This window comes from Siphateles boraxobius, unplaced genomic scaffold (assembly GCF_051911475.1).
Source record: "Siphateles boraxobius isolate OS27281-9 unplaced genomic scaffold, OSU_SipBor_1 41, whole genome shotgun sequence".
Classification (NCBI taxonomy): domain Eukaryota; kingdom Metazoa; phylum Chordata; class Actinopteri; order Cypriniformes; family Leuciscidae; genus Siphateles; species Siphateles boraxobius.
Genome location: NW_027509042.1, coordinates 32,738,052 through 32,752,828, shown reverse-complemented (window position 1 = coordinate 32,752,828; position 14,777 = coordinate 32,738,052). Strand labels below are relative to the sequence as shown.

At 48.8% G+C, this 14,777-nt stretch overlaps 2 protein-coding genes across 3 annotated transcripts in view; one reads left to right on the top strand and one right to left on the bottom strand.

Moving 5' to 3' along the window:
- cidec (cell death inducing DFFA like effector c) overlaps positions 1–14,777 on the top strand; it is a 389,787-nt gene that overhangs the window by 152,637 nt on the left and 222,373 nt on the right. The gene's annotated exons all lie outside the window — the stretch shown is intronic.
- Positions 1–14,777, bottom strand: part of obsl1a (obscurin like cytoskeletal adaptor 1a) — a 101,876-nt gene that overhangs the window by 2,792 nt on the left and 84,307 nt on the right. For both annotated transcript variants that reach the window (XM_077199177.1, XM_077199178.1), the window contains 2 exons: positions 8,382–8,543; positions 8,137–8,241 (listed from right to left, as the gene is read on the bottom strand). In XM_077199177.1, the coding sequence (XP_077055292.1) occupies positions 8,137–8,241; positions 8,382–8,543 (267 nt within the window). The remainder of the gene's footprint in view (positions 1–8,136; positions 8,242–8,381; positions 8,544–14,777) is intronic.

Here is a 14,777-nt window from a genome sequence, read left to right as displayed (position 1 = left end):
TAATGACATGTTTGCATATATGTTGTATTTGGGAGGTTTCAGGAGGTTATGTATAGTAATTAACTGTATTTTTTTAAAATATAAATGCTTCTATTAGCATTAGCTTAAAGCTTATTCCCTATTTTACATGTAAAGTAGGGATGGGGAAATGAAACCTCGTGAAGCAATGAGCCTTTCCCCTAACTGTTCCGGGAAAAGATTCAAAGCTTCGAGAGTGTCAAGAACAGCGCCATCTGGTGCTTATTTAAAATAAAGCAGCCAGAAGCCTTTCTCTGTCAGATGAAGCAACCACAACACACTCCATAGTTTCAATGTAATGTGTACAAATAAAAAGCCTTACACGTTTGTGTTTGATTTGTTCATTATTAAATAAATTATTTTACCCATTAAAGTGTGACAATAAAATATAAAATGAGCATATTATTTATTAAGATCTAAATGTAGGCCTACTCTCTCTCTCTCTATACACACACACACACACACACACACACACACACACACACACACACACACACACACACACACACACACACACACACACACACACACATACATATAGTGAATTAGGACATTGTGTGATAGGATCATCTGTTCATCTGACACTTGGCAGTGATAGTGCTTATGTAACTGTAGGAATGACAGAACGGTGATAAAAATTAATTATTCTGTAATGCCAATGTATATAGATGGGGGTAGACATATTTCTGCATTCTACAGTATTCAAGTGGATCTTCAGCTCTTTGTATGTTTGTCTCTGTAAGGTATTTATCCACTTCTAGGATATTATCAGAAGTGTCATTTGAGCTTGTTTGCGCTGGTCTTCTGCACTGTCCAACAGAAGACAAAGGTTTTCACCTCAGAAGTGTGAGGATACATTTTTTTTGTTGGGATTGACTACATGTACATTGACTGAATATAAGACAAAAATTATACAATACAATGATGAAAAATAAAATAATAATAAATAAATAAATATTAATTTTTTCTTCTTCTTTTTTAGAAATGCATTCATTGGAAGCTATAAGCTCAAAATATTCCCAGTTAGGGGGAGTCTTCCTTTTTTTGGCTGTTGCCATTGCTGTAAAAACGTCCCGTGTTACGTATGTAACCCTAGTTCCCTGAAGGAACGAGACGCCACGTGAAACGCTGCGGGAACGCCTCTTGCGTTGTGCGTCATGAAGCACGTATGGAATCAGCCCAATGACGAGACGGAACGTCACGAGTGACGTCATCGACCAGGAAACTATAAAGTACACCCCTGAACACAATGGCGACAGCTTCTGGAAAAAGTCTGAAGCAAGTCGATCAAGGGAATGCCGGGAGTATGGCAACGACACGCAGCGTCTCTTTCCTTCAGGGAACTAGGGTTACATACGTAACCCGGGACGTTCCCTTTCAGGAACGTCGAACTGCGTGAAACGCTGCGGGAACGCTAATACCTACGTCGCCATAAGAGCAAGTGACCGACTGTGTGAATCAAAGATTAAATTCAGCCGAAAGCACCTGCGCCCCAGGGGTGGAGCTGAGGTCTAGGTCATAAAACCTGCCGAAAGTATGCGGTGAGGTCCAGCCTACCGCATCACAAACGTCCTGGAGGGAGACTCCTGACAATAAGGCTTTGGAAGACGCCATACTCCTGTTAGAGTGAGCTTGGACAGCCAAAGGTGAAGGCTGACCAACCGACTCATAGGCAAGTGAGATGGCCTCAACCACCTACTTGCTCATCCTCTGCTTAGACACTGGGGACCCCTTCTTAGGTGGTCCAAAACAAACGAACAGCTGTTCTGATTTTCTCCACAGGGCAGCTCTGTGGACGTAAGCATCTAAAGCCCGAACAGGGCAGAGCAGATTAAGTTTTTCCTGATCAGATGATGTAAAAGGAGGAGGACAGAAGGCCTGCAGAACTATAGGTCTGGCCACATTGGTAGGAACCTTAGGGACATAACCTGGCCTGGGGTGGAGAAAAGCCTTCACCATCCCAGGTGAAAACTCCAAACACGAAGGAGCAACCGAGAGAGCCTGAATATCTCCGATTCTCTTAAGAGAAGAAATGGCAAGGAGAAAAATAGTCTTCAAAGTAATAAACTTATCAGCAACTTCTTCAATAGGCTCAAAGGGAGCTATGGAAAGACCTTCTAGGGCGATAGCTAAGTCCCATGCTGGCACCCTCGTGCGGACTACAGGCCTCAGCCTCAAAGTACCACGAAGAAAGCGAGTTATAAATGGGTGTCTCCCCAGAGAGACTCCACTGAAAGGGACATGGTAAGCAGCCAGTGCCGCCACATACACCTTTAGTGTGGAGGGGGATAGCCCTGAGGAGAAACGCTCCTGCAGGAACTCCAGCACTGCACCCACTGGGCAGTTAACTGGGTCCAACAGGTGTTCTCCACACCAAGAAGTGAAGAGCCTCCACTTCAAGGCATATAACCTCCTCGTGGAAGGAGCTCTGGAATGAAGGGTGGTCTCAACAACCTCGGTTGAGAGACCAGCCCCTACGAGCTTGGCCCCCTCAGAGGCCAAGCCCATAGCTTCCACAACTCTGGGCGGGGGTGAAGTATCAACCCGCTCGCCTGAGAGAGAAGGTCCCTCCTGATCGGAATCTCCAGAGGAGAGCCGTCTTGAAGAGACACTAGGTCCGTGAACCATACTCGGGCCGGCCAAAACGGGGCTACCAATAATAGACTGACCCCGTCCCGGCGAACCCTCTCCAGAACTCCTGGGAGCATAGCAATCGGGGGAAAGGCGTACAGGCGTGACCTCGGCCACGCCTGCACCATAGTGTCCAACCCCAGTGGGGCTGGATGACTGAGAGAAAACCACAGTGGACAGTGTGATGTCCCCCTGGACGCAAATAGGTCTACCTCGGCACGACCATACTGCATCCAAAGGAGCTCCACCACCTCGGGTGGAGTCTCCATTCCCCGGGCCTCGGCCCCTGTCTCGACAGGATGTCTGCTCCCTGATTTAAATACCCCGGGAGATAAATCGCCCTCAATGAGAGAAGCTTCCCCTGGGACCATAGAAGGATCCGGCGAGCCAGATTGTATAACGGGCGAGAGCGCAGACCCCCCTGATGGGTTATGTAAGAGACCACCGATGTGTTGTCGGACCGGACAAGAACATGATGACCTCTCAGGTCTGGCAGGAAGTGCTTCAGAGCCTGAAACACTGCCAACATCTCTAGACAATTTATATGCCAAAATCGATGATGGTCCTGCCACAGACCCTGGGCTGGGCGACCACTCATGATCGCCCCCCAGCCTGTGAGGGAAGCATCTGTCGTTAGCGTTACACGACGACAAAGAGCTCCCAACACAGGTCCCTGGGACAGAAACCAAGGATCCCTCCACATGACTAGAGCACGGAGACAACTCCGTGTAACTTTGATCACGCGGAGGGGGTTTCCCCTCGGGGAGAACCCCTTGGTCCTGAACCACCACTGTAATGGTCTCATGTACAGCAGGCCGCAGGGTATAACCCTGGACGCTGCTGCCATCAGACCCAGCAGTCTCTGGAACTGCTTTACAGTGAGCAACTGGCCTAGCTTTACTCTTTTTACAGCTGAGAGAATCGAAGCGATGCGGGCAGGCCACATCTCGATGCCGAGCCGCTTGCTGCTGCGATTGAGCGCTAGGCCAAACGGAAGAACACGATATTGGTACGCTTCGCCCCCGAAAGCAAACCTCAGGAACTTACTGTGTTGCGGAAGGATGAAGATGTGGAAGTATGCGTCCTTCAGATCTATCGTGACAAACCAGTCCTCGGACCTGATTTGTAACATGATTTGCTTTAGCGTAAGCATCTTGAATTTGAGCTTGGCTACAGCACGATTTAATAGGCGCAGATCTAAAATTGGACGCAACCCCCATCCTTCTTTGGAACAATGAAATATCTGCTGTAATAACGTGACTCCTCGCTGGGAGGAGGAACCCGTTCTATAGCCTCCTTTTGAAGGAGCGTTTTCACCTCTTGTTCCATTACCAGAGCCTGCTCGGGGCCCACCACGGTGGGCAGGACCCCGTTGAATCGAGGAGGAGGATATCTGAACTGAATGGCATAACCCCTTTCTATCGAATGCAGAACCCACTGAGATATTTTTGGAAGACTTTTCCACTCTGCCAGAAAATCTACTAAGGGTACCAGCCTCTCGAGGCTGGCCTCTGGAATATTTTGAGCAGCAGACACAGCGCCCTGTAACGGCGCACCAGCAGGGGACAACTGGTCTGACTGCTCTAAACCCCTCCTCAGAGGGGGCGAGCGTCCCTCGGGAAGCACTCGCTGGGCCCGTCTGCGCCCCGACACGAAGGCGGGGTTGGCAGAAGGGACCCCTGAGGGCACCGTGAGAGAACGGGCACCGTCTGAAGCGGTGAACACCTCCCTCTCACGGTGGGGACCACCCTCAGCATCCTGACACCAGTGGCGTCAGGACTTCTTAGACGAAGCCTTCCTAGCCATAATGACTGTCCTCAGATCAGTCTTACCACTAGAAGGCTTCGCCTGAGACTGTCGCGTCTGTTCCCACTGTTTAGAAGGGGGGCCACGAGACGCGACACTCTGCCTTTGTTGCGCCCTATGTGAGGAGCTAGTCGACGGCTTGGTCTGCCCTCGCCCAGCAGACCCTGGGACATGAACTTTAAGTTGGAGGATTTTTTGAAAAGCTGCAGCTTGTTTCTTTTCTTCCTGAAATGTATCTATGACCGTGTTTACCGCGTCACCGAATAAACCAGATGAAGAAAGTGGAGCATCCAAAAGAAAAGCTTTCTCTTTATCCTTCATATCAGACAGATTAAGCCACAAGTGTCTCTCTGCGGCCACCAGGGCTGCCATAGAACGGCCCATTAGTTTAGCCGATTCCCTGGTGGCACGCAGAGATAAATCTGCAGCCTGACGCAGTTCTCGAACCACGTCAGTGCTGACCTCCTCACTCTCACTCATATATTTTAAAAGATCGGCTTGGTATGCCTGCAATATTGACATCGTGTGCAGACACGCCGAAGCCTGACCAGCCGCCGAATAAGCCTTACCCACCAGAGCCGAAGTATTTCTGAGAGGCTTGGTGGGTAAAGCTGGTGCCTTAAGAGATGAGGAAGACTCAGCAGAAAGATGGCTAGCTAGAGTCTCCTCCGCCTTGGGCATCGCCCCATAACCATATAACTTAGCCCCCGATATATTAGAATATGAGGAAGTCTGGGGGCTAAACACACGATAAGAGGCGGGTCTCTTCCACGAACTCGACACCTCGGTGTGGAGATTGGGAAGAAACGGAAGGCACCGCCGTGGAGGCTGAACGCGGGAAGGCAAAAATCGTTCGTCAAGCTTGCTTTTAGAAACATATTCCTGCCTAACAGCTGGCCACTCAATGCTTAGTTTTGACACAGCACGAGTGAGCACCTCCATAAGCTCCTCGTGTTCAGGGGAATGAGGTGACGAGTCCTCAACATCCCCTGTCTCAATACTGACAACATCCAGCTCCTCAGAACTGGATAGCTGCAGTATTGGTGCCTCAGCCTAGGGGGAAGAAACCGCAATGCGTGCTTCCACACCCGGAACTGAGGCACTGGAACTGGCAGGTAAAGGCTGAGATAAGGCAGAGCCCGTCTCAAACCCCGCTGACAGATCCATTTGCGATCCCCACGACAGGCGCCGCCGCTCTGCCTCGACAGAAGCGGGACACGAGCCGTGGGGAGCGCGAACCGAACCACTCTCCTCGAAGAGTGATCGGCGGGAGCGGAGCGTTCTTAATGGAAAACGCTTGCAATGCTCACAATCAGCCCCCTCGATAGCTGACTGGGCATGCTGCACTCCCAAACAAACAACACACAGATCGTGTGTATCCCCACCCATGAGAAAACGAGTACAGGGGGGAACACACTTTCTGTATTGCTGCTCGCTCGTCATACTGATATATGTGAATATATATATATATATATAGTTTTTTAAGTGAAAAACTCCTGCCTAGCAATCACTAAGAACAGACAAAAACACAGGGACAGATTCACACACAGAGCGCTTGCTGAAGACAACAGAAGCTGTCGCCATTGTGTTCAGGGGTGTGCTTTATAGTTTCCTGGTCGATGACGTCACTCGTGACGTTCCGTCTCGCCATTGGGCTGATTCCATACGTGCTTCATGACGCACAACGCAAGAGGCGTTCCCGCAGCGTTTCACGCAGCTCGACGTTCCTGAAAGGGAACAAACCCTTAACCAAACACCCAAATACCAACACCATATTACCGAAAAAAAACACCAAAAGTGCAACGATCTTACAAAAACAAAATTACACAACAATAACAAAAAAATAATAAGTAGTTTTGGTTATTTAAATGTAATGTATTGATAAACTTTCAAAGTACAGCACTCCTCACAAACCAGAACCAGATTGGACAGAAAGTGAGGCTTTGTTTGTCATCTATCACGTGACCTCTGGGAAACCAATACACACCCCGACACGGGGCTTCAATAGAAATTGATTCGCTTTCGCAAAACGCACATCGAAGCTTCAGTGTCATACGTAACATCACTAATGTAAAGGTCTTATGTGTGCCTTTACATTTATGTTTGGTCTTTCCATATAGTCCATATATGTTTAATTGTATAAATAAAAATAAAATAACTACACATAATGTTTATCTTTTTTTGGACCCTGGGTGTAAAGGAATAAGGATGGCACTCTTGTATATGTTTTTTCATACTTTAGTTAATGATTTGTAAGTGCATCATTGTGTCATGATTTTACTTGAGGAGGCACATCATAACTAACTCATGATTAACTAACCATACACTAACATAAAGTAATTGCTTGTTAATGCATGACTGTGACTTTACTTGATGGGGCACATTATTACTAACTCATCATTAATTACTTATTAAGTCACATGAATTTATGACTTGTTAATGTAACATTATGTCATATCTTGTCTTGGCCCTCCAAGAGTACATCTTTAAAAAGTTATCAATAACACATGTTCTATACATATTCATCTCTTCTAAATCATATATCATTTGGTGCTTTTTGGTGGTTTGTAAAGAAGTGGAAGAGCAGAGGTGCTGTGCCCGAATTTGGGTGGAGAAGGAACTGAACGGTAGGAGGAAAGTGGACACATTTTGAAGGGGCAATAGTGGCCCCAAAGAAGAGCAAGAAACCAAGAATATCATCCAACTGCATTATGATATAAAGACAGTAAACCAATCCACAAAATAACCACAGAAATAACCATCATCTGTGCTAACACTGATTTTAATTTTGAAAATTGCATCTGTTTAATGGATATGTTAGTGTAGGTATTTCACTCTTGATGGCAGCAGTGGAATCACTTAAAACGGAATGAGATTAAATTGTTTTTAATGATGAATGCATCATTGTGTGTTCAATGAGTAAGGTTAAATGTAAATATTGCAAGACATCTAGTGTCATTCAATGATGTTTGTGATCGTTGCTGGTGGCAAATTTATGAACAACTTTACACTGTGCCCTTTTAATACATCTTTCTTCTAATCTAGAGCATGTTTGATTTAGTTTACCCCAAAGTGTTAATTAATACATTCATTAAGAAGCATGTACTAACGTGTAGTTAAGATGGTATACTGTATTCATGCAGGAATTCATATGACTCATGTCCTAGTTAAGGTTAGTTCTTCATTAGTACATGTCTTAACTCATCATTAGTTCATAGTAAAGTAATTATTAATTCAGGTATTAGTACATGATTATTCATGTCCTACTGTTATTGTAAAGTCTTACCAGATATTTGGTGGGATCAGATAATTGGTAAAACTTTACTATAGGGTATCATTTGTAACATTAGTTGATGCATTAGTTAACATTAACTATGAGCAATACAATTTTACAGCATTTATTAAACATTGTTGATGTTAGTTAATAAAAATAAAATTGTTCAATGATCTTAGTTCACAGTGCTTTAAAGAATGTTTTTTTTTTCAGATACAACTTAAACATGTGTTAGTAAATGTAGAAACTAACATTAAGATTAACAAATGCTGTAGAAGTATTGTTCATCTTATCCATTAACTAATGCTAACAGGTGAAACCTTATTTGTAAAGCTCTACCAGATAATCTTTTGAATCACTATGAATGCAGAATTATATTCAATTAAAGTACATATTTTATACAATACCTTCAACCTCAAGATAAGCAACTGACTCCACTTGTTTGGAAACAAACTTGACTTCTCCAGAATCTTCAGCCTTGACGTTGCATATAAGCAGGAAGTGCTTTGTGCCTATTTAAATGGTAAAAGAAAAATAACTCTTTCCTTTCTCAAGTTTAATTTAAAGTCTGATAATGTACATAATTCCTACAGAAAAATTATAAAGGATCAGTTCTATGCATATTTACAACATTAGTTCAGTTTATCCTCACCCTCTGTACGAGTCTTGATGGTGGTAGTGGGACGTACCCTGCTGCCATTTTTGTACCATTCCCCAGGCATATCTTCCATAGACAGCTCACACATAAAGACAGCATTCTGGTCCTCCTTAATCCAAAGATCCTCCAAGCCAGTTATGATCTCTAATTCATGTTCTGAAAATGAATATTTAATATTTAAGTCATATTTAAGGCACAGACTATCTGACAAGCAATAGCTTAAAAAGCACTGTCACAAATCACTGACATAGAAGTGACAATGATAAAGGAAGAAAAAAAAATATGCCAGCACAAAACATACTTCTACCTTGGAACAACAGATTTTTAATTATTCAAGAGTTACAAGTATTAGTACAGTTGTGTGCTACATGTCAGTTTGTTTTTGTACTTCCTTCTGTGTTCACTGTATGCTGTTTCACACCATTCCTTTGTTTCCATGGTCACCATCATCATTAGTTCTTTTGGTTCAGCTTTTGTGTTTTCAATTATCTTGTTAATCAGTTTAATCAGTTCCTCCCTGTCACCTGTATATATTCCCTGTGATCTCCCTCTGTCTTGGTCGGTTCTCGTTTGTATTTGGTCTGAGTTGTGTTGTTCTCTGTGATTTCTCCAAGTGATCATAAAATATTTGTTGTGCGCTCTCCTTACCACACCAGACCGTGAGAGAAGAACAGACCCTTTAACAGAAAGAATGGATCCAGCAGTCCAATTGATTTCACTGAAGCAGGATCAGCTATCTCTCGAGGCTCACACCGCAGCATTTCTGGACCTGGTGTGCCTTACCTCCTTCCCCAACCTTTCATTGAGTGTTTTTTTACAGGCCTCAATGCAGAGACGAAGGCACGCCTGCCCGGTGTGGGACCTCGAGAGAACTTCAAGTTCCTCTTCAGTCAGTCAGTCGACGCCAAGTCGAGACCGACGAATTGGGAATCTCGCTAGAGAGGCCAATATACTTTGAGTGAAACTAAACAAGCCAATGCACATTGGCGTGCAATCATTTGCATCAGCTGTTCAGCCTCGCTGCGTGGGTATATAATGCGCAGCAGGTGCGATTGCACTTCAGCTTTTTGCTTCGGAGCCAAGCACTTTGATGCCTTCTATCAAGACTGTGAAGTCAAGACGAGCCACAGCAGTGCGAGCTGTCTTTTTTTCTCTCTCTCTCTCTCTCTCTCTCTCTCTCTCTCTCTCTCTCTCTCTCTCTCTCTCTCTCTCTCTCTCTCTCTCTCTCTCTCCTTTCTGTTTCCTTTGGGAGTTTTTTGAGCAAACAAAAAGGCTGTTTTAACTGCTGGTGTGCCAGTGAGAGCACTCAAGAGCTGTTTTGACAGCTGGTAAGACCTGCCAGTGAGAGAGAGACAGCGCACAGACAGGTGCACATTCCTGTCTGTGTTTGCAGTGGCCGCTCCCCTGCGTGCTTCAGCACCAGTGAGAGCAGTCCCTAAGAGAGCTTACACAGATAGATCGCGTCTTTTTCAAGATGACTTTCTATCTGTGTGTTTCTGGATGTGGTCGTTACCTGGAGTCACGGGATGGTCATTATCGCTGCCTCGTGTGTCTGGGCCTCGAACATGCTGAGGCAGCGTTCGTAGATGAGTCATGCACCTCTTGTGGGAAGATGACCATCTCGTAGCTACGGTCGAGACTCTCGTTCATGCAAAGGGGCGGAGTCCCTGTGCCTCTGCCTCGTTCCAGCCCTGCCCAGAATGTTGCTTCGGGCAGTGGCACGGGAGACCTGAGGATTACAGTGAGCGCGCTTCCTTCGGAGAACCAACCCCCTAGGAACCCTAATCCCTCTCATGCTCCGCAGCCAGTTGAGCTACCAACGGAATGTGCTGGACCATCCTCAAGGTGTGTACGAATCGTTTTCTTTGGTGCTCCCGGCGACGATCAGATGTCGATCGCTGCATCGGAGGGTGGGTCCGAACTCTCCCCGCTGCTTCCTTTGTGTGTACCAGCGGTACCCGAGTCGGACCCGGAGATGATGGCCATGCTTTCCCGGGCCGCTAACAGGATCGGCCTTGTGTGGAACCCTCCACCGTGTCCCGAGCCCTCGAGGCTAGATGATTGGTATCTCGGGGTGGTTCTCAGCAACCCACCCCAGTGCCTTTCTTCCCGGAAGTGCACGAGGAGCTCACAGGGACGTGGACGTATGGCCGGACTTACCATTGGGCTTGACTGGGCTGCAGCCCATCGGCCCCACCCAGTAGGAGGGGCCCCCTCCCTTACCTATTTTTGTTCAATTGTTTTGTTCAGTTAACTTGTATGCCAGATATCCAGAAATTATTAGTCGTATTTCCACTGTCTGGCCATGTGCATGCGAGGGCTATAATCAGCCAAAATTAGTGACTTGAGCGCTTGGAAACTAAATCTAATACAATATAGTTTGTGCGCATGCACCGAACGCGTCTTTCTGCACTCACGGAGTAGTTTGAAAGGCTAGTTTGAAAGACGGAGGGGAACACAGAATTAAATACCCGGGCAGTAATATTCTCCGACTGAGAGCTTTGAGGCGATAATCAAACGGCGCAACCTGATATGTATCTTTATTTCACAAAGAATAACACTCGTGTTGATCCGCATCTGCTCCATTGCTATGGAAGTAAAATAATGTCAAATGTTTTTGAAATAAAAAGCCTGTTGAATTGCACTACTTGAAAAAAAATAGGCATTGCATTAACCATGCTTGCATTTTAATGCATTGTATTTTTAGGGCTTGCATTTTTATGGGCTGAAATTCAACATGGTTGAATATTTAAGCTGTGAATATTTCAATTAAAAACATTTTCATTATTAAAAATACAATAATCCATATTGCTGTTCCGCAGCGGATTCATCCTTCTAGCTCCTCTAAGGAAGCGGATGACCAACTCATGTCTTCCCAGTGACTGGCCGTGCGTCGATTCCGCGAACGCTGCCACGGCCGCCACGTATACTTTGAGCGTGGATGGGGACCTTCCCTTATCCAACAGCTCTTGTAGGAAGGTGAGCAGCTGCGCCACCCCGCATGTCCGTGGGTCCAGACCTCTGTCGGTGCACCATCCAGAGAACACCGACCATTTAGACGCGTAGAGCCTTCTCGTGGAAGGGGCTCTAAACTGCGTGATCGTGTTCATCACTCCTTCTGGCAGGGCAACGAGTACCCGTTGATCAACCATGCATGCAGAGACCAGCGCTCTGGATGGGGATGCCAGATCGTGCCGCGAGCCTGAGAGAGGAGATCTGCCCTCACCGGAATCGGCCACGGAGCTGTATGTGACAGCCGTGCCAGTTCCGGGAACCAAGTCTGATTCTCCCAACGTGGGGCTATGAGGAGCATCGAGTGGCGCGTTTCCCTGATCCTCTTGATCACCTGTGGCAACAGAGAGACCGGAGGGAAAGCATATAGCGGGAGGCTGGGCCAAACCTGGGCCAGCGCGTTCTCGTCCTTCGAGAAGAACGTCGGGCATTGAGCGTTGTCTTTTGACGCAAACAGGTCGACTTCCGCTCTGCCGAATAGGCGCCACAGTTTCTGGACCGTTTGGGGGTGCAGGGACCATTCCCCTGGGGGAACATTGTCCCTGGCCAGTTTGTCTGGGCCGTCGTTCAAATGGCCAGGCACATGCGCCGCCCTCAGCGAGCGCAGGTTCATCTGTGACCAAATAAGGAGGCGTTCCATCGGATTGCAGAGATTTCTGGATCTGACACCGCCCTGACGGTTTACATAGGATACCACAGATGTGTTGTCCGAGTGGACAAGAACATGCTGGTCCTGTATGAACGGGAGGAAGCACTTCAGCGCGTTCTCGACCACTATCATTTCCAGACAGTTTATGTGAAAACCCTTCTCCTGGTCTGACCACTGGCCAAAGGCCGGTCTGCCCTCGAACAGCGCGCCCCAACCCGAGTTGGACGCGTCTGTCGAGATGACCTTCCGATAAGAGATGGTTCCCATCATTACTCCCTGCTGGTACCAGTCGGCCACTAACCAGGGCTGCAGAGCTGTTATGCAGGTCTGAGTCACTCTGATTTTCTGGCCGCCAGACACCCAGGCTCGGCGAGGCGCGCGAGCGTTCAACCAGCGTTGGAGCAGGCGCATGCGCAGTAGCCCAACATCCTTTGAAATGTTTTCAAAGGGAGAAAGCTGCCCTTCTGGAAAGATGCGGCTAGGTGGCGAACACGGCGCGCGCGCTGTGTCGATAAACGAGCCGTCATGGTCACCGAGTCCAGTTCTATTCCTAAAAAGGAAATTGCAATAGCAAGCGTGAGCGCTCTCTGGCGGGCACAAGACTTACGTTCATAACCTGCTTCTTTGATCGTGTAACAGAGCGGGCAGATAGTGGGCACAGACCTGTGGACACATTTCTTACATTCAACACTCGAGCGGCTTTTCTGCGCTTTATGAGAGTGTGCTCTGTGAGTGACACGGGATTTGGGGTGCTTATGTGTAGGGGTGAACACTGGGGCGTGGGCACATTCACTACACTTAAAACACTGACGGCGTGAGTCGGACCAGACATTATACTCTTTTTGAGATTTCTCTGGGTCGCCGTGAAAACGGCGTTTGTGTGCAGGCGAGAGGGTGAATAAACCGGCTCGTTGGCTGCTAGTTGAACCACTGCAGTAGCCTGTTCGAAGGGGACTGACAGGGAAATGAACTTTGACGGCGGTCCGGCCGCAGCGGGACACGCGCGTCTTTTCTCTCTCGCTGTTAGGAGGGCTTCGCGTGCTCGGACTTCAGCGTGATTCTTTGCCGAGGCCCTCTGGGGGGCGGCGGTCTGTGATGGCTGTCTGAGCGCGATCTAGGGCGGCCGCCCTGACGTCGCTGCGAAGGCTGAGGCTGAGGCTGTGCTGGACGCTGGGTGCTGGTTCACACAGGAGGCTGGCTTTGTCTCTGGCGAGAGTGGCCTGTGGCAGAACTCGAGTGTCGCGGCAGGAAGAGGTTCATGGCCTGCGTGGTCTTTTGTACCACAGAGAAGCGGTCAACAATCCCGTTTACCGCTGGGCCGAATAGACCAGTGGGGGAAAGCGGCGGGTTCAGAAAGGTGGCTCGCTCAGTTACCCTCATATCCGCAAGCGTTAACCAGAGGTGCCTCTCCGTCACGGTCAACGCGGCCATGGCTCGTCCGATGGCTTGGGCTGCGGCTTTGGTGGCGCAGAGAGAGAGATCCGTCGCGCTTCTCAAATCCGTAACCGCAGCTGGGTCCCGGCCCTTCTTATCCCATTCACGGAGGAGGTCGGCTTGCAGGATCTGAAGCACAGCCATCGAGTGTAGAGCAGACGCGGCCTGGCCGGAGGCGGCATAAGCGCGGCCGACCAAGGCGGAAGTGGCTCTGCAGGCTTTAGACGGGAGGGCTGACCGTGACCGGCATCTCGCGGAGGGCGGGCAAAGGTGCGCTGCGACCGCCTCTTCCACAGGGGGAATCGCTGTGTACCCTTTCTCGGCGGCGCCGTCCACTCGGGAGAGCGACGCGGAGGCCTGTGACTGAAGTCTAGCAGAAAACGGTGTATTCCATGACTTCGTCAGCTCCGCATGAAGTTCCGGCAGGAATGGAGCGGGCCTAGTTTCTGAAACTGCGCGGCGGCGACTTTGAAGGAAGCAGCCGTCGAGCCTGTTCGGCGCGGGTTCCTTCGGCAGCGACCACTCGAGCCCGAGACGATCAACAGCTTGCGTCAGCAGGCGCATAAGTTCCGCGTCAGCTCCAGCGCGGGTACGGGTGGATTCCTGGATTGACGAGGAGGCGGAGTGAAGGGACCATTCCTCGCTGTCTGATGCCAGGATAGAGCAGCAGTCTCTTGTGACGTGTCCCTCGGACTCATCCTCCGAAGCGACGGCAGTGAGGCTCGCAAGCGGCAGCTGCGCGTCGGTGAGGAGAGGTGGGGAAGGCGAGAGCGAGGCTCGAGGGAGGTTCTCCGGCGAGCGCGTCGCTGTGGCCACAGGTTCCGGCTGCCTCAGGGAACGGCGCTTCTTTCTGCGCGGTCCCATAGGGGGCGGAGTGACTGCTGTGGTGTTGAAAGCTTCGAGTCGAGCCCGCAGGGTCGACAGCGGAAGCTCCTCACAGAGCTCGCAGCCCCCGGACGCGAGGGCGAGCTCTGCGTGTTCCAGGCCCAGGCAGAGAGCGCAGATCAGGTGGCGGTCTCCGGCGCTGAGCGGGGCTTTACACGAGCCACAGGAAGTGCGAGGCATCTTTAAAAAGACGCTCACTGCTCTTTTAGGATAATAAGCAAAGAAAGGATACGTCGCCGGATAGCGTAGCTCGCACGGATGGCTGAAGGTGGCGAAGACGGCCGGCTTCCTCAGCGCTGTCCTAGGCTGGCTGTTCGCTGTTCGACGGCGGCGGTGGCTTCTCTCAAATCCAGCGATGCGAAGAGCTCGCTGAAGAGTCGAAAAATCAGAGAATTCAGCCTACAGCCCCT